The following is a 21,018-nucleotide window of genomic DNA, read 5'->3' as shown; positions in this document are numbered from 1 at the left end:
CAATAAAATGCATCACGTGCGGGTCCCTCACCGTGCCCCAAAATGCCTCTATGTGTTGTACGACCAAGAATAATGTAAATTCTCAACCCAAAAAAAAAATTACCTTTTTTGTTTTTTGTAGTTATATGTAATATCTAAGTATGTTTATCAGCTTACAGCATTTTACAAACCACAACGACAGGAAGGTCAACACAGTATGGGTTCCTTTGTATAAAGTTATGTTGTACAGGTATGGGAATTACTATCTGGAATGTTTGGGACCTTACACTTCCTCTAGCATTCTTCTCCTCCTCTTTATATTGTTTTGCAGAGATCCTTACAGATAACAGTTGGTGGTCCCGTCTGTGTGCGTGATCATATTACAGAAAAAAAAGTAATTATTTAATTTGGTGGTTTTCAGAACTTTGATGGTGGGTAATATGGTGTTTTAGCATTCCGATAATCTGCAGTATCTACAAATCAGTTATCCTTATGTAGGGACCAAAGGGGCAGCACGGTGGCTAACTGGTTAGCACTTCTGCCTCACAGCGCTGGGGTTCATGAGTTCGATTCCCGACCATGGCCTTATCTGTGGGGAGTTTGTATGTTCTCCCCGTGTTTGCGTGGGTTTCCTCAGGGTGCTCAGGTTTCCTTCCACACTCCAAAACCATACTGGTATGTTAATTGCATGCTATTAAATTGCCCTAAGTCTCTCTGGGTCGGTGTGTGTGTGTTACGGAATTTAGACTGTAAGCTCCAATGGGGCAGGGACTGATGTGAGTGCGTTCTCTGTACAGAGCTGCAAAATCAGTGGCGCTATATAAATAAATGGTGATGATAATAAGTATCACAACTGGGGGATAAAGCCCTAAAGGAGAAGTAAAGATGCTCTTAAAAAGTGTCTTATTACCCCCCTGCTGAGCAGTTCCATCTCCGTGTTCGTCCACGGTTCCGGCTTCTCCAGAAAACACATCATCTCATCGTAAGCTTCTTCAAACTTCTTAAGATTCTACAAATGGAATAAAATAACGGATACAGTAACTGTTTCCTAAGATACACTGCAGAATAACCCCGCACGAGGAGGACGGGAGCCTTTACCTTTCTGGCTCGGATAACTAGAGATGATAACATTTTTCTACCAGCGTCCATCAGAAATATCCTGTTGTCGATTTTGGAAATAATCATCTGCAAAAGAAATGTTAAATGTGTTCAAGTCATTTCACTGTGCTTTAAAAAGCAGGTGAAGCCCAAACCTAAAAATACAAGACGCCCTATATACAGGGATGGAAGTGGGGGCAGGGGGTATAAGGTATAAGTTCCCACATATAGATTTTCTTCTCTCTAATGAGACTTCATTCAGTTTATAGATGAAGTCTGATATGTGTAGGAAAATATGTCCATTCGCAATTGTAACTTTATCTCCAATACCCAATAAACTCCTGGGGGTATATTTACTAAACTGCGGGTTTTAAAAAGTGGAGATGTTGCCTATAGCAACCATTCAGATTCTAGTTATTTATTTAGTGCATTCTACAAAATGACAGCTAGAATCTGATTGGTTGCTATAGGCAACATCTCCACTTTTTCAAACCAGCAGTTTAGTAAATATACCCCTTGAAGCCTTAAGGTTATGGCCAAACAAGTGTTTTCTTGACTTACAGTGTCAAAGTAAGCCACCTCGAGGAAACTGCAGGGGAGATAGTGTAGCACAGAGATATTACCTCTATGCTGTGCGGCTTATACCATTTTCTTGTGGTGTCCTCCATGACGTGTATTTCATTGCTGCCCAGGTGAACAATATGGGCCGCACAGCACAAGGATAAATGGATCTCTATGCTACGTTACCCTGTGCCGATAGGGACGGCGGGACCCCTCCATTTGGAATGTACTCCTCCACCCTCGGGGATGATGCACCCAACCACACTGCACCTTATCTAGCAGAGGGGAAAAAAATGAGGGCAACCCCTCCTACTCCCCTTCAGTCTGTGAGAGCGACGCTGGGTAGTGACATCATATCCCTGCGCCACTCTCTCCCAGCCCATCACCGACATTGAACAGCGGCCGATGCTCCATGTCTGGGCGCTACTGGACGTTGAAAAAACTGGTTGAGCGACGTTCAGTGTTTTAGACATCTCTCAACCAATGACAACTCTGCCTGGTGGTGTTCTAGAACTGTGCTCTGATTGGACCCAAAGAACATACCTTACATACATTAACAACTGCCGTGTCGCTCTTTTAAGTAAAAATAAATAAATAATTTTATGAATATTCTTTTAATAGGTAAAATAAACTCCTTTATATCTAGGGTGATTTATTGAGCACAACTTTTTGTTTGTGTTCTTTTTGTAACTGCTCCACCAGGAACAATTCTTCTACTTTTTAGTGAAATTAAGTGAAATTTCTATTAGCTCGATATAGAAAACGGATGATCAATCGATTACCTGGAAGGCCTGACGGATGCAATGCAGTTTAGCCAGAAAGTCGGTGTCCCCTCCACATTCCAGCATGTCGGTCCTGCCAGTATGAGTAAACATAAGTGTTACTTCCTAAGTGACAGCGTTGCAATGCGACTTCGACACAGAGAAAGCGAGAAGAATTATTTACATAATACGCTCACAGTCCACAGACATCACTTTGGATTATATCGGAAATACGGGAGCAATGACCAGGAAGATAGAGACATTAAATTTTCCCGAGTTGATCTGACAAGCGGTAAAACTGTGAAAAAAAACAATTGACAGCGCTGGAAACGGAAAACAATGACCGCCAAACGATCAATCCGTGAAGTTAGATAACTTGGTAGATTTATTAAATGAGTCATAAAATATATCAAATTTAAAAATAAACATATAAAAAAACATATAAAAAACACTAAAATAATGACAATAATCATATAGACATTGGATATATATTCAGTGCACTTAATAGGATATCACAAACCAAACAATAATAAAAAAAAAGAGAACTGAATGTTAAACGCAACAAATGTTGCAAATCTATATAATAGGCCTAAAATCATCTGACTGCATAATATACTGAATAGTGAAGTCTTATAGATGACTTAAAACTTGATCGTTCTCCCATAGATTTAAATAATATCAGCAATGGACTCAGAACTTGAAACAGTCATTCTGATTATTCAGCCATTTTTAGAATCCAGAAAGTCAAATTGCTACAATAGGATATAATTATAGCCACAATGTAATGTAGACTGTTCAACTCATAGATAGGATGGATGACAGAAAACATTCTCTAGTCAGCTGCGTTTCAAATAACCACCAGGATGGATTCTGTAAATATATATCCAGGTACTTAGCAAATCAAATGTCAAATGCACATAGAAACCGCAATAAGGAACGGTGATCTCCTGCTATGTAACTCCAATCCAGATAGTCGCAGCGTTGCACATCAACTACTCCTAAGTATCTGCACACACACTCTCTCCAAAGCCGCCCCTCGGATGCGCACCGAAACCGCGGGAAGTTTCAACGGCAGCAGGCTCTACTTGATAGATGACATTCAAGGTAAGAAAACAGCAAATGGCTGTATAGTGGCTTTATATATGATATCTGTATCCCGCGAACCTTTCACAGATAAATCGAGTGGCTGTATAGTGGACTGATATCCGTCCCTCATATGCCCTGACGCGTTTCATCACCTGTAGGTGATTTCATCAGAGGAAGTCCTATTATATAGATTTGCAACATTAGTTGCATTTAACATTCAGTTCTCTTTTTTTTTTGTTATTGTTTGGTCTATATAATTATTGTGATTATTTTAGTGTTTTTATGATTATTTTTATTATATGCTTAATTTTAAATTTTATATATTTTATGAACGATTTTATAAATCTACCAAATTATCTAACTTCACGGATCCATCTTTTACCGGTCAGTGTTTTCAGTGCTTTTTTTCTTGGTTTTCAATTTGAGACCCCACAAGTCTGTACGGCTGCAGGTACTGATACATTACTCCTCCATCATCGAGGCTTTATATTTCTTTGCGCCAATATATTGCAGAGCATCTGTTACCTGTGCGCAGTGGAAGTTAATTTCTTCAGTGATATCACTAATTCCTAGTGAACGATACTCTGCATTCTTGTGGACGTTGGTTCAGCAGACGCAATGGCTGCCTCTGCTATGTGCAGACTAAGGATACACTGTAAAATCTGAATGATTTACATCATTCTTCTAGGATCTAAAAGTAGATACCGCTAAAATATACTGATTTATAAAACATGTTCGAGGTAAATGAATAAACCCGGGAACCTGATACAATTAATGCTGAAGTGATGTGACACAAGAACGCGCTTTATATAAATGTTATTCTAAAACAAAAGAAAGAAACATTTAGCGCTGTACGATACACTTTATAAATACTTCAGAATGATTCCAACAGCTGGAAGAGATCATCATTTATACACGATTATTTAAAAAACCCACTTAAATGTCATGTTCTTCCACATAAAAAAAGAGAAGGTGTTGCCCATAGCAACCATTCAGCTTCTAGCTGTCATTTATTCTACATTCTAGAACATGATAGATAGAATCCTATTGGTTGCTATGGGCAACACCTACACTTTTTCTTTTTAGAAGACTTAGTAAATCTACTCCCTAGGCTTTTCATACCAATACAAAGAGGCAATGGGGGAAGACAGTTTATCCCAAAGTGTGGACCCGACAGTTCTGTTTGATGAGGGGACACAATTGTTTGTTGGACATCACCATTAGATCATTTACAGTTAATTTAATTTTGGAACAAGACCAGAAGGATTTTCTGCAAAGCGGGCTACTAGTGCCAGGGTCAGCCTCTGATTTAGCCCCACATGAATATGACCATTTGGCCTGGTTAGTACAACCGACAGATGATCACGCACACACGCCAATAGCGGCCATTTTCCAGCATGCTCAATGATTATGCCCTTGGTTTATACTAGATTATTATAGAGCATCAGCCCACAAACGCGCTGTGACATCTTTCCAATTGCCCGGTATCGGGCAGAATAACACAACTGTCGGGGGCTTTAACACCACCCATTAGTAGTCAGTGAGGACCTCAGGCATTAGTTGGTGTCAATATTCAGAAATGTTTCTATTATTGCTTGATACCACACTGTATATTTATTTTTCCTTTCCAGTGTTCATCATGTAATAGAACGCAGCGTTACATACAGGTATGAACCGTTACCTCAGTGCCCGACAGTATATCCTCCCTTCCTCTGCTAGGTGCATGGCTTCTTCATATAGTGGAGAGTGGTACAGAGACTGCAGGTCACTCGCTCCCCTGATCTCTCGCTCCTCTGCAAGCTACATGGAGACAGAACAAATCCAATTTAGTTTCACACTGTACACAGAATAGGGCGAGTTAAAGGCTGTGCAGAAGAAGTAGGTGACCCTAGGAGGGTGCCCCAAGCATCTCCTGCCAGCCAAAGTCACTGGTTGCCCAAGCCTGGTCTATTGTATGAAAGGTTTTCAAGTGTATTTTTACTGGCACGTAGCCATCCACCCACTGAATACATTACACCATGTGCATAAAGATCACTGCCTGACAGGATTCATTATTTACGAGTTAAGAGTCCCAATGTCACGTTAGACATTATTCCATCACCACCTTCTACAGCAATAATCTAAACACCATCACAAATTCCCTTACCATGGGCATGCGGGCACAGTGCCTGCATGCCCATGGTCAGCCAGATCATTGGAATGCTTACAGCACCACAGAGTGTTTCAGGAGATGAGTGAGCTGATCTTGTGGGAGTGACCTGTCCACTCGTGTGATTATATCAGTGAGGACAGGGCTGCATTTTTAAACGGGCAGTGTCATCATGTGACAATGGAAAGGGAGGAAGGCAGGAAGCTACAGACAGAGTTATATAGTGGAAGGAGCAGGGTCCTCCATGAGCACCATGTAGTGATGTGAGACTCCTGTAAGTCTGGTGCAGGACGTTGTAGCAAATGTACCTCTATATGAAACAAAGTTTATATTTTCAATTTGTTTCCCCTTCAATTTGTCTATGTACATGTTCGATCATCCCTTTAAAGAGGAATTACATCAATTATTTTATTCATCTCTCAAATGCATTTCTTTTGCTCTCTTCTGGATAAAATACAGCCCTTATGGGCATTTTTTTTAAACGTATCTTTTCCTCTATAAGAATTTACAAATAAACTAGTCTGGTGCCCATTCCACCTACTCGGTCATTGTCATTAATTACAACAGGTGTGGATGCAGACAGTGATTATCACAGACAGCTGTGAAGGTGCAAAGATGTGTCTGAAAGTGGAACATCCTTAAGGCTAGAACAGAAGACTAACCTGTCCAGCTGTAGAGAGGCCAGTAAGATTAAATGGCTTCTGCAAGTACTATATTTCAACAACATGGTAGCAGAGCAAATGATAACAGAAGTCTGCAAACAATCTTAATAATTCTTGGCTATAAACCATTAATTGAAATGACAATTCAATTTTTTTGTAAATTTTGAATCAAAACGCTTATACGTCCCCAAAAGAACACTATTCTGAAATGCTACTTTGCATGTATTTGTAGAGCTCACTTTCCTAATTGAAACCCAATTCCAAAATGTTAACTGTCTGCTGAAGTGTCATTGCAGAATTCTTCCACTTGTCATATTAAGCTGGGGCACATATGGGGCACTGTTTTATGGGTGTCAATGGGCTCATTTACTAACACTGCGTTAGGGTACAAAGTATGCAATGAACCATGGCAATCAGGCTTTAAAACCCCAGGGAGATTGTTTGTGTTTGGAGAAAAAGCTTCCCAAAGAGTGTGTTTGGCTGTAGGTAAAGCTGGTGCAAGGGTCCCTGGGGTATGAATGGAGAGACACGGGCGGGCTCCATTCACAAGGCCCATTTCGGGTTTTCCAACCAGCTAACTAGTTGCTGGTAATCAGGAGTTAGCTCATTTAGTCTCTCATTACCTGGGGAGGAGGTCAGATGCTTCCTGAGAGACACTGCAATGTATGACCCGTAAGTTCTGTTACTTTGCATTTGTGTGGGACACTAGGTCCTTCACTTCAGATAGGGTGTTCCTATATATTAGCTAGAAGCCAGATGGGCTAGGATTTTGTTTATGTTTTGTTTAATGCTGGTGAATAAAACTAGCTGAGGCTATTTAATCCAAGGCACTGGACTGGTGTGATGTCTGTCTGATGCATAGAAGTGCAACTGTTTACCCCAGGAAACGGCACCCCTAACCTAACCCTAATCTATAATATTTGTTTATATATGCGAGTGTGAAAGTGAAAACTCCTCTGTGTCTATTCTAGGAACCTCGGTACAAAACTTGTATAAAAATAAGCAACATAGGTGATTAATTCAAAATAGAAGTAAGGACTGAGCAGCTGCAACACGAATGACCTTAAAAGAACTTTCCTACAATCAAGAAATATTTATCCAGAAATTCTGATAGCTTTGGAAACTGAATGGTACTAGGATGCAAGTGGACCAACAGAAAATCGACCGTAAACTCAATCCTATAGATCAGCTGATGTCGCGTACGGTCAGTCCGAAGTTCTCTGGACATGAAACGGGAAATTCCTCAGTGACCGATAACAAAAAAAACGGATGTTTAAACAATGAATTTATCAAAAGTACTAATGTAGTGAACACTCTGACAATACTTTCAAGCAGTTATGATTCATGTCATTTCAGAACCCAGATACACAGACATCTTCCTCAGAATATTTATGTCTGTAGTCTAGAATCCCGGTCACGCTACAGACTTTTGGCTGACTCTCCCGAAAAGAGCAACATATAAACATCTGATGTTTAGATTACAGCCTTTGTGCTAATCTGTCAAATTATAGGACGCATATTTTCACAGTGTATATAATATCCACACAGTCCAGCAAAGCAGATAGCATATAGCATATAGCATACAGCATACAGCATACAGCATACAGCATATAGCATACAGCATATCACATACCTTTCATTGTCTGAGGTCAACTTAAATACGTAATTTACCAGAGGTATAAATGTGGGACAACAATCTTTCTTCAATTAGTAGAGTGGAAAGAGAGGGGTCTTGTAGATAATTTGGGAACTATGACTACAAAAATGTTGACATCTTTAAAGGACAACTCCACCTAAAACTGACATTTCAGTATGGGATGAAGTTCATAAGTTGACAATATTACTGAATATTATTTAGATAGGATCCAGTGTTCCTCCCAGTGCCCCCCTGATGTCTGTATTATTATTATTACCATTTATTTATATAGCGCCGCTAATTCCGCAGCGCTGTACAGAGAACTCGCTCACATCAGTCCCTGCACCACTGGAGCTTACAGTCTAAATTCCCTAACACACACACACACACACACACACAGATGGACAGACAGACAGACTAGGGTCAATTTATTAGCAGCCAAATAACCTACCAGTTTTTGGAGTGTGGGAGGAAACCGGAGCACCCGGAGGAAACCCACGCAAACACAAGAAGAACATACAAACTCCTCACAGATAAGGCCATGGTCGGGAATTAAACTCATGACCCCAGCACTGTGAGGCAGAAGTGCTAACCACGTAGCCAACGTGCTGTAAGAGCCGTTGATGGTCTACTTACGACTGCAGAAAAGGAGGAGAGCAAAGCATCCCGGGACCATTACAGACATAGGGCGACCTGTTATATTGGGAGGAACGCAGAACCCAAAGTGTATAACTAATCAACTCCACCCAAAAGTACATTCTCAGCATCAGCCAGAGTTATCCTTACAAGTAATTGATTGATGGTGTAAATCTAACAATGACCCAACAAATTCCTAACGGGATTACTCGTCATCAGACACTGGTTAACTTACATAAGCAGTACCGGTCAGCACGTTTATAGTGATTTATAAAGCGCTAATATGGCTTTACATTGTTACTATTGGAGTTAGCGCACAGGTGATGATTTTAATAATATGTTTTTAGCTGACTTTGTAATGTTAAATGCATAAATAAACTCCCTTAAAATATCTTTAGTTGAATTACCATGAAATCCATAGAGTGCGGATGTCTCAGTTGAACATCCACTAAAGGAGAACAGTCTCTTGGCTGCACCTCTGTCACTATTGGTGACTTTCCTGAATCCAGATGCAGCGCTCGCTCCACGATCAACTCCTAAAGTCCTAATAATGTCAATTACTCCTGTAATCGGTTTACGGTCATCAGTATTTCCTTCTTCTTATCCAATAAAAACAATATTTTGTTACTCATCCCCTTGGTATAGTTGATATTCCCATCTCTCTCTCTCGGTTATAATTATTCTCCGTAGATGCACTTCTATTAATACTCGCTCCTGTCCTCACTATCTTCTCTTATCCAACTGGTAACTCCAACTGTCAACTGCCCCATATACGTATAACCCATCACAGTGGGATCAGTTACTTACCAGTAATTATTTACAGTTGCTGACCCCTACCGTTATAAATCACTATAATACAAATGACAACCGTATAACACATTAAGGGGCATGTTCAATTGTCCGTGGGATTGCCGAAAATCCCGCAGTCCGCGCAGGATTACCGTTATTACGGTAATCCTGCACGGAAAAAACATTAATACGGTAATTTACTCAGGGAGCTGCGAGCTGAAATCCAGCGAGAGATTACCGTATTAACGGTAATAGTTTTTCCGCGCTCGAACACGCGGACAATTGAATGCCCCCCTAAGTGTCACCTTACAAGCACTAAACTAGATTTTTTCACCACTTCTAATATTGAGCAAGTCCAAGCTTTTAGGTCGGTGGATGGATTGTAGCCCAGTCTGAACCCAGCGGTGAACATCTTGGGGTAAATGTATGAAGCTCCGGGTTCTTCAACACCCGCAAGTTCGGCGTCTTCAGCACTTAAATTTAAAGCGGCGCTGCCTTGTAAAGGGAAGTTTTCCTTTACAAGGCAGCGCTGCTTTAAATTTAAGCACTGAAGACGCCGAACTCGCGGGTGTTGAAGAACCCGGAGCTTCATACATTTACCCCCTTGTATCATCATCACCATCATCACCATTTATTTATATAGCGCCACTGATTCTGCAGCGCTGTACAGAGAACTCACTCACATCAGTCCCTGCCCTATTGGAGCTTACAGTCTAAATTCCCTAACACACACACACACAGACAGACAGACAGACAGATAGACACAGACTAGGGTCAATTTTGATAGCAGCCAATTAACCTACTAGTATGTTGTTCGAGTGTGGGAGGAAACCGGAGCACCCAGAGGAAACCCACGCAAACATGAGGAGAACATACAAACTCCACACAGATAAGGCCATGGTCGGGAATTGAACTCATGACCAGAGTGCTGTGAGGCAGAAGTGCTAACCACTGAGCCACCGTGCTGTATACAGCAATAACATTGACTTGGCTAATGTCCAATCAGGGTCACATCTAAATGAAATATCACTTTTATACGCCATACTGTAATCGCTATCATGAATATCTAGACCTGTGGATTAATCAATCTCAGTATTTGTCTATTCTGCATGGAAAGGATAGTTATATATTCACAGCCCACTTTGTGAGAAGCTGTAGCGTGTACAGCCACGGATATTGCTTCTGCGGATATGGAGGGAGATATTTTGAGAGCTTAAAAAAAAATTCAGTAACAGCTGAATTCTTCAGCAAATGCTTTCTCTAAAAATTCCTAGAAATCCAGAGTGGAAGGAAGGGAGAGGATGAAAAGGGTTGGATGTCAGGCTCATCCTATATACATTTTATTGCATTGTTAGTCTACAGGACTGGTGTATTATTATGACACAAACATTGCAACGATGCTTATTCAGGGCAGGGCCAGGAAATTATAGCCGAGACTATTGTAAGGAGAAGGGGCTGATATAGTTTGTATGACATTCTTAACATAGAATATTTTAGCTTGTTCTCCAGCGATTCCTGTATACTGAAAAAGTCAGTATTTTGCACTCCTGTGTTATAAGGTCAGAAGTACAAAGGAAACTGGTTTCCCACAGGTGCTGAAAACAAATTGTGAATTAAAATAAACGCTCCAAAGCCGGTTTCTTTAAACAAGAATGCAAGCTGGATTCTCTCACCATAAGTTATCATTCGTTGCGCCAACGGGCAGATCTGCAAGAACATTACCATCTCTAGGACCCAAGAAACTCACCTCTGCCACCGCGTGTAACGCATACTTGCCAACCTTTTAAAACTTCATTCCGGGAGATCCCAGGCAGGAAGGGGGGGGTGGTTGGAGGACGGGAGGGGCGCTGCGCATCGCTGCATTTTGGCCCCACCCCCTGCGACAAAATGCCGTTTTTGACGCAGGAGCGGGGCTAAAATGACACGATTCACCGCGGTTCGTGTCATTTTGACAGCAAGTTGCCGTTTGCGGGATACTTACCTGCTCTCCCGGGAGTCCGGGAGACCTACCCGAATTTCGGGAGTCTCCCGGACATTCCGGGAGAGTTGGCAAGTTCGGTGTAACGGCCAATCCTACAGGACTGGAGATCTATGAATGAATTCACTTCTCAGCGCAAACATCTCTCTTTCACGAAAGAACAACTGCCGCGTTATAGATAGATCTGCACTGAGCTGTGTAGAGATTAAAAGAACTCCGTGGCATTTAGCCCCTGATAAATGACTGCTATTGCAGGTACTTGCTTTGGCTACATTCAGGGAAGGAATAGATATTGTAAAAAAACATAATTAAATAAGTGCCTGCAGCTCTGCATTAGAAGCACGGTACTACTATACGTCCCAGTACTATAGCAAATTACAATTTCAATTTAGTAACATGCTTTATATATACATATATAAGTTTATATATATATATATATATATATATATATATATATATATATATATATATATATATATATATTTTTTTTTTAAGTTTACACAGCCCTGCACACAGAATTGTACAGGCAGTTCCCCTGTCCACACAAGCTTTAGTTTCAGCTGAAATATTAAAATGTAGTTTGTAAGCCTGTGAGCAGGGCCCTCATAGCTCTTTAATACCCAGACTTGTTTTGTTGCCACGTTTATTAACATTTATTTAAATACCACCAGCATACTCTGCAGTGCTTTACAATTGGGAATACATTAATAGTTTTAATTTAATTTAGGAAGCCTAGAACTCTGGGAGAGAGAAGTGACAAGGAGCTGACCAAGGGGTATAATTACTAAACTGCGGGTTTGAAAAAGTGGAGATGTTGCCTATAGCAACCAATCAGATTCTAGCCTTCATTTTGTAGAATGTACTAAATAAATGATAACTAGAATCTAATTGGTTGCTATAGGCAACATCTCCACTTTTTCACACCCGCAGTTTAGTAATAATACCCCCCCAAGTGTCTCTCATTGTCAGAGCTACTTACAAATTATCTTACTGTTTGGGAATCCCGGAGAAATCAATTTGAATTATTTTGCAAGAACGTTTTTGACTCTCCCACATTTAGGACTGAAGTTCTCCACCCCCAAAAATCAAATGTTGCCATTTATCACTACTTAGGAATACGTGTACTTACAAGTTTCTGGAATTGCGCCTATAATATCAGTCTAAAACTACTTTTGTACGACTGCGGCCTGGTAAATTCCTACCTACTAACAATAAGACCGGCCCCCTCATTTAAACATTCAAAATGTTCCTCTTAAAATACTTCTGGTTCCGGAATCCCTTGCGTCTGACCACAGATTACACAGAATAAAGTTACGTGGCTCAGCTCACTCTTTGCAATATGTTAATTCAATAATAAAATACACGTTAACGAGTTGCTGGTTCCCTAGTGGCCGGTCCTCTATATGACTAAGCCAATTTTCAAGTGTGGGGTGCACCCGTTCCATCTACAATAACTTCTATTATTTGTTTGTAGTTTAACAACAAAAAATGTCTTTGTTGGAAGATATAGTCCTTTCTTTTTGTAGCATATTGGAATGAATATCTCATGAACAGTCTGGTATTAAAGGGAAAAAATAGGCAAAATTAGGGAAAAAAAATAAATCTACTACACACCAAGCTGCGAGCTTGACAACATGCCGAGCGTGCAGGAGAGAGCAGAGGTCGGGGGGAAATCGCAGGTTAGCCTGAACGCCAGACCCCAGGTGACTAATACTTGGGGGCCAAGTTCAGCACCTGAGCCCTATTTCATAACTACATCATAATTTATTGTTACGCAATGATTCACAACAGGTAGTAATGATATTCAGAGTATTAAACATTTCGTTTTTGCTATAATTCTTCAGTCGTAATTCAGAACGCATAAAGTAAATATCCCGTACCTCTGCCACGGAGGTGTAAGAATCGGACGACGCGATGCTCAACGTGTCTCTCATCCCAAAATCTCCTCCATTGCCCATCACTGCGACATCTGTGCCTTTATCTTCAAAATAAATAGAGAGTTAGCAAAACTCATTATCATTACATTTATGAAAATGAGACAGAAAAACAAAAAAGTACATTCTATCTGCTGCTTGGTGATTATAACAAGAAGGTAATGCTCAGTAATACATTATATACCTCTATGTTCAGTCTAAACTGGTGGCAGGCTACCATAGGCCCAAGGTGATTTTGCACATTTGACGGAGGTCAGAGCGCCTTTTTGTTAGAGGTTTTCATCACCTCCTTGCCTGCGTATTCCAAATTTTGCAGTATATGGGGATCCGGCATCCTGTAGCCATTCAGATCACAGCAGCACAGGTTATTTCAGGATTTGTGGCTCCTTTTGGGAGGCCGTGGCCTGTCCACTCTTGTGATTATATTAGTGAGGAACAGGGCCCCACAAACACACAGTAGGAGTGATATGAGGCTCTTGTGAAACGGATGTGGGAACATTGCGCTATCAAATTCTCTTTTTGTGCGTTGTGATCAATCAATAATCACCAAACTCATTTCCCGCCACTCTTTATTTTGCCATGTTTAGATCCCCTCACCCCCTTCATCCTATGAAGATATAAGAAGGAAAGAATATAAAAAAGAAAGTCTCCTCTATCTAATAAGGGTTATAAGCTGGTTGAATTAAATGGCCCATCCGTTGGGTCAAATTTAAAGGTGCGTTAAGGTGATCAGGCAGCCCACACAGCGGCTCCACTACGTGTAGTCAACATTTTATCTGGTTTATTTAACTTAATTCTATTTTAGCTTTAATCCTTTTAGACCATAAGGTAAACCTATCCCAAGCATTAGATCTCATTTGTAAACTCAATTACAACTACTACACCCACCCCATTCTCAATTACAACTCAATCACCCACCGCATTCTCCCACCAAAACAATCTTAGCTGTCGAATTAAGATTTTTAGCAGTATTAAAATCCAGGAACATAAATCATATTATTGCTTCCTCTGTGCACAACTCCAATTTATTCTAAGGTTTCATGAACTTGTATTGAGAGTGAAATGATTGTTTCTGACCTGCTGGAACGATGCCATCCCCCAGAGACCAGTATGCGGAGGAACTACGCTATATATCATGATGTCTTAACTTCAGACATTACACACTGGAGTCTGTTTTACCTCCGGCAGACACAGTAACCAAAGCTTCCCCCCCAAATTATATTTTAATAATGATACAAGGAGGACGACAGGCTTAGAATGAGTCCAGAATGGGCCGTTTGTCACACTCTACCTTACAGTTCATGAGTTTGTGACTTCTAAATCCTAGTATAGGTTCAGATTGTTATATAGAGAGGATTCAGTGTTGTACTTGTTGCCTGCACAAGATTTCTGCCCAATAACATTAATGTATTACACACAGAACACACGTAACATTCTCTAAAAACCTTGGCGAACCTCCTAAAGAGTACAGGATTTATATTAGATATCGTGTGCTGCTTCAGTGCTCTGGTAAGGGGTGATGTCAATATGCGATGGTACATTGCTCTCTCTTTATACTACCTATTTACCACCAGGTGTAACACAATGTGCATTACACAATATTAATTTCATTTCATTTTATATCCGCCTTCATAACTATAGTACCAGCTTCACCCTGTGTTTCAAGCTGGGGAAGAGACAGGGAACAATGCACATCTTGATCATAAGAAGCTGGGTCAAGGAAAGGACATGGTTATGGATTTGCGAGAGGGTGAGGATATATAGGCTGCAATTTCCAAGAGAGAATTGCCACCTCTCTGGCATCCAGCAGATCCAGGTACGTAATCAACCTTTCATACTGCCGCTAACCTGTGCGCCTTGTTTTCAGCTCTGCAGTTCAAATGACAGAAAGCCACAACATGCTTAAAACGCGTTTCCCCGCTGGCATTTAAACGCTGCACCTGACTTGCGTTTTTAACTCAAGTGCACAGCATGCAAACGTATGTAAAATAAGACCCATTCTTATTCTGTGTGTCTATATCCATTAGGTCTATACATGCACCTGCATGACTTCTTTTTGGATGCTTTTTAATCCATTACAATGTACTCAAAGCATGCTACTGCACTTGAAATATTCCACTCATCTCTATGGGAAAGCATCGCTTACATGTGGTTGAACCCTTGCTGTACTGTATATTTCCCCAAATGACAACGCAATTTAGTGGGGTTGTGCTCTACATGTAATAACACCATTGAAATGAATGGACCATTGATGTGGAATGTGCTCCCCAGCCTTGTTACTTTGTTTCTTTACCCATATCAATAAATATTCATTTCATCTCTACTGATGTGTGATTGTACATCATATCTAGCGTGAGGAACCGCTTGCCGACCAAAAGTCAAGCGCAAGACAACCGGAAATAGAAATACTACCCAATGCTCGGACGTTAGGAAGCACCTTCCATATTTAAGTACTGCAGTTCTGCTTTTTCAGAAAGGACTGCTATACAGAACTTATACAGAATTTATATATTACATTTTAAACATTTTTTTTTTTTTTTTTTAACCCTAGCCAATGCTTGACTATTTGATGGAAAAGTGTAGGTACCAATACCAATATATGTTTGTAAATCTCTATTTTGCAGTAGTATTCTATAGCTCTATGTTGAAGGAAGTCCCCGTCACTTCGGATTACGGTCATCCTCCAGGTAGTGTCGTCTACTGTGGATTTTTATTTCTTGTGGATTACAATAAGAATCCCCTTGGATTGCAAGAAGGAGGATGCGTTACAAACAAAGAAAACTTCTCCTAGATTTCAAATGAAGAAGATTTTCTATTGATTTACAAGAAGAATATATTTTTAATGAATAAATGGGTGAACAAGTGTTTGGGGAGTTTTTATTGTAATACAATGTAAATTTAACAACTGCATTGTGTTTTATTAATATTTTATAACTTTTCTAGTGCAAGGTAACCGGATTTTGTGGACTCCTTGCCATTATACTGGGACCACTTAGGTGGCAAACTTGCCACTCCAGGGGGTCCCTGGAGTACAGATATTACTCAGTAACCACAGCCCAGGGATCACAGGAAGTGCCCAGGTGCTTTGTCCTCTTTGAAAAAGAAGATGGGCTCGCTGCCACTTTAACAGGGGTACCCAACGCTGCAGGGATTTCTGTTAATAGTGGGAATAAGCCCAGGCCTCCACGCCACTGCAGCACGGGTACACCACGCTCGCCGTCTTCCAGTTTTAGTAGGAATCATCCCATGTTGTGCAGCTCTGGGGCTAGATGAGGAATTTGGGGAGGTGGGGTCCATTACCCATTTTTTTATGATTGTTTTCCACTTAATTTACCTTTCTATTAAAGCTTGTCAAAGTTATCATACATATTTGTGAAAAAAACCTTAAAAATGTTGGAGCATCCCCTAGGATTAAGATCGTCTACTAATTTAGTCAGAAATTGATCGTTGGGTCATTAGCACATAGATGGTCTTCATACCATATGGCAACCCCAGGATATGTTCTTCACTTGTTCTTCAGAGGATGTCAATGAAACTCTCCCATGTATCAAAAAAACCCTTTGAGTTTAGCTTTCCTTTTGTAATGAGGCCTCCACCCAATACATACAGAATATATGAAACAGTTTTTCCCAAAACAATGATGTGTGTGTGTGTGTTTCTGGACCCAAATCTGGAGTACGATTCTTCTCGTGGGCACCAAGACTGCTAGTAGGAGTTTTCTACTATCCTTTGATTCTTTTATAACTCTGGGTAGTATTACAGTATTACAGATAGCCCATTCAGTGGTTAGAGGAAGATAACGGACTACGTAGTCATTTGTGAGCCTCTAGCCGCAGGTCCAGAACCTTTTGATTGGTGGACTGTCCCATAAGCAATGGGTAATATCAGCCATTTCAGAAGTGATTGATGAACCGTTAAAACTCATTTGAAACAACGGTATGGGGAGAGACAAGCTCTATGATAAACATTTAGGAACATCTCTACACAGGCTGGTGCTGGGGGCAGTCTACTAAGAGTTTGCTAATGACCAAAGTAAAAAGTCAGTGGACAGATCTGAAAAGAATAAAATCCTAACTCAACAAGTTACCTGCTGGTATAAAGCCAAACTTATGGGCCTTAGGAAAACACCCTGTGGGTGGTAGTACATAAAACAGGTGCCACCTTCAGCCATAGTTAGATTACATGGTAACTTCAATGACCAGTGTTCTACGTGTCCAGCGCAGGGCAGGCCACGCGCCCAGCGCTTGGGGCAGGCTACGTGTCCAGTATACAGTAGGCTTTTAAAGCTATGAGACAGTCAGTAACCACCTGTGCCCCTTGTATAGAAGGAAGCCAGGTGTCTGCTCAGCTGTCTAATGACTGAGAAAACACAGAAGGTCTCTGCAAACATTTAGACAAAGAGAACTGACTGAAGACAGGCGTCTGGAAAGTAGATGGAGTAAGTGCACCAAGTGTAGCCGACATCTACACTCTTACGAGAGGTTTAATGTCCTGGTAAACCGTGAGCTGCTTATTATGACAATAGTACATTCAGACAGGGTTTACGCTTCTGACTTTACATTAATTATCTCTTCTGAGACTGCTCTTAGAATTCAGGATTTTTGTTGAAATTCTGCAGAGCCAATACGGCATATTTTGCTCCGAATTATTTGTGTCCCTGTTTTTAAGCACCAGCAAACCCTCATACTGCTTTATGTGTAAATATGCAGAGTTAAGTTAATTCGCCATCTTTTTGGTACCAAACAGATGCTCTGGGGTCTAGTTTAGGAAGTTTCACAGTTAAGTAACCACGAAAACTAACCTATTAAAAAATAAACTGGTTTAAATAAAAGAGCTACTGATAGTAATATAAACGTTTCAGAAGCTAATTTGAAATTTGTCAGAACGTTATTAATATAATTTATATAGCACCAAAATATTATGCAGGGAATGTTCATTATATTACATGTTGTCATTATGGGGGATGATTTTATTCCTATGAGTAGCAGAATTACAATAAATAGAAATATATTTAAGAATATTGTCAGCTGCATTTATATTGAACATCATGTTTTTTCGGTTAAGTCACCTTTTGTGTGTGTGCGTTAGGGAATTTAGACTGTAAGCTCCAATGGGGCAGGGACTATGTGGGCCAATTTAATATTCGCAAGAATACAGCCGATCAATTCAAAAGGAACTAGTGACATCGCTAGTCAAATGAACCAAACACAGAATATGTTCCATATCTGGCAATCAGGGTACCCCAAAAACAGATACCCACCTCTGTTTAAAGGAACAAGCATACATGTGTGCCAAAGAAGAATAGTCATGAATGTTCAGATTCATAGATTAACCCGTTCTCAGATATAAAGATAATGTGTGAGTCTCACAACCAATTCAGTCAAGTGTGTCAGACTAAAATTGTTTACAGTAACCAAACTTTACTAAAAAAAAAAAAAAAAAAAGAAAAAAGAAGCTGATTCAATCGTTAGTCAATGTCTTTAGTCCGTGCCAAAAGGCCCAACTACACGGCAGATACAAAAATGTACGTTTTTGCTCCGTCGTATTTCACTTGATAGTCACATAAATATACAATTTCAATTTGTGTCTGCAACAAAGTAACAGCCTCAAAAATACTCCGAGAGGCACAAGCCTATATTAATAGCTACACAATATTTTGCAGTGTGACAGTAACATTAAGACCTGTTATGTGATGAGTCAGAGAGATGGTTTCTAGGTGAAGACATCATTTTACATTCTGCTGTATCTGACAAAGAGGCGTTTATGATTCAGGACATCTAGATAGCCCTGTTCTCTGAATCACGGAGCTGTCATTTCAGGAGAGCTGTGCTCTGCATCCAGCAGGAATAAGATATATATAGCACCATAGCTCAGACAACAAACATGCGGTCACAGGAACAAACTAAATTAGAGAAGAGTGTACGAGAGTGTTAACCTGTTGTGACATCATCTCTTTAGTGAGCAACAGTTCACGTGAGCCAGAGGTGCCGGTAAATTGTAGTAAACAGCCGCATTTACACATATTGGTCAGAGTGACAAGCGGCAAAGTGACATCTGCCTGAGTATTGGGAGCAGGTGGAAGAAGTGGTGGCATAAAGCCATCATTAGCCTAAAATTAACTTGGATGAAGTTGGTGGCAAATTCTGCCATGAAGCGTCATATAAATAATTATATGCTGTAGTTACTGACACGAGGGGTAGATTTATCAAAACCGCTAAAAAGGAAAATGAAGGTGTTGCCTATAGCAACCAATCAGATTCTAGCTATCATTTATGTAGTACATTCTAGAACACGATAGCTAGAATCTGATTGGTTGGCATGTGAAACACCTTCACTTTTCCTTTTTAGAATCATTTTTTTTCCAATTTGGTGGTAGTGCTGCGAGAAGAATTATCTTCAGAGAGGTTAAGGGTTACCCGTCGGACACAACGTTGCTGAAGAAAAAAATATTAAAATTACAAGACAGCCATTTTGTAGAAGAATCCAGATTTATTGCAGCCTATTGATACACTAGGAACAAGTGACACCACTGAGGCATGAGGTACAAGTTGCCTCATGCCTCAGTGCCGTCACTAGTTCCTGGTGAATTGGTAGGCTGAGAATTGTTGTAGCCGACAAAATGTCTGCCTCCGCGGTGTAGCCATCATGTCCCGATTGTGACCAATCAATAGCCAGGTTTCATTCTAAACTAAAGACACCCGTGGTACATAGGAGCAACTGAATTGTTAAAAAGTGTCCACGTTAGGTGCAGGCTAAGGATTATATATATATATATATATTGGACAGATGCACATTTCCAATATATCTCCCGGAGACTATATATAGCACGTGTTGTCAGCTGTTGGGACCTGGACAGTGTAACCTCCCCCGCTCCCACCACAAAACACGTAGGAGAAACACCTCATTATTTTCCAAACAATGAATAAATCACACACGTCAGTAAAATGTCCAGAATAATCGAAATGAATGAACAGCCAGTAGTTAACTTGTATGCAAAATAATAAACTAATTTGCACCCCTTGCATTGTAACATGGTTTTGTCCAGAAAACTTGAGTAAGAAAACATACTCAATTTCGTGGCTAAGTTCCTTAATGAATCAGGCCAAGAGTGAGGCTGACTCTCAGTAAAGATGCTATCAGGCCCCATAAGTGTTAAAAAAAAATAAAAAAAAAAAAAATACCATGATTCAATCCCTATTCCGACTTAAAAAAAAAAAAAAAAAAAAGAAAGAAAAAGAAAAGGAAGAGAAAAGGAAAAGAAAGAAAGAAAGAAAGGAATAAAGGAAAGAAAATAAAGAAAATTATTCTTTCCAGCACCCTACATTTTTGGAAGAATGAATTTGGGTGTATCCACACTGAAACAGTCACCTGCAGCCCCTAATACATGAGTGGGACCAGCCACCGTTTCAGTGCACCCACGTCCTTAAATATTCTGTGCTGCTGTGTGCAAAAATTATAACGACTGAATATATTAAGGTGTTCTCAGTCTCTAGACAAATGCCAAAATGATACTTTAGAGTATTTGCTGATAAGTATCAAAGCACATCTATATATTCACAACTGCTGCAAATAATTTAAAGGTGCTAGTTTTCAACTTATTGTCATAGACGGAGCTTACAGATAAGAATCGGGAATGTGGAATGTTAAATATTTTCTTAGACATGCTAATATTTTTTTAACTTCAAAAAGTGATAAAAGGGTTGTCTTCTTTATTAAGCCCTGACAGCGTCTCAGTGCTATTTGTGTCGT

At 40.2% G+C, this 21,018-nt stretch overlaps 1 protein-coding gene across 2 annotated transcripts in view; it reads right to left on the bottom strand.

The window, feature by feature from the left end:
* The window catches only part of MIGA1 (mitoguardin 1), a 46,762-nt gene that overhangs the window by 10,755 nt on the left and 14,989 nt on the right, over window positions 1-21,018 (bottom strand). For both annotated transcript variants that reach the window (XM_075181947.1, XM_075181948.1), the window contains exons 8-12: window positions 13,216-13,316; window positions 5,167-5,285; window positions 2,421-2,493; window positions 1,078-1,164; window positions 890-988 (exon numbers count right to left, since the gene is read on the bottom strand). In XM_075181947.1, coding sequence (XP_075038048.1) covers window positions 890-988; window positions 1,078-1,164; window positions 2,421-2,493; window positions 5,167-5,285; window positions 13,216-13,316 — 479 coding nt within the window. The remainder of the gene's footprint in view (window positions 1-889; window positions 989-1,077; window positions 1,165-2,420; window positions 2,494-5,166; window positions 5,286-13,215; window positions 13,317-21,018) is intronic.

Source organism: Mixophyes fleayi, chromosome 8 (assembly GCF_038048845.1).
Source record: "Mixophyes fleayi isolate aMixFle1 chromosome 8, aMixFle1.hap1, whole genome shotgun sequence".
In the NCBI taxonomy this organism is placed as follows: Eukaryota; Metazoa; Chordata; class Amphibia; order Anura; family Limnodynastidae; genus Mixophyes; species Mixophyes fleayi.
Note: the sequence above shows the minus strand (reverse complement) of the source record. Positions and strands in the feature narration are given on the sequence as shown.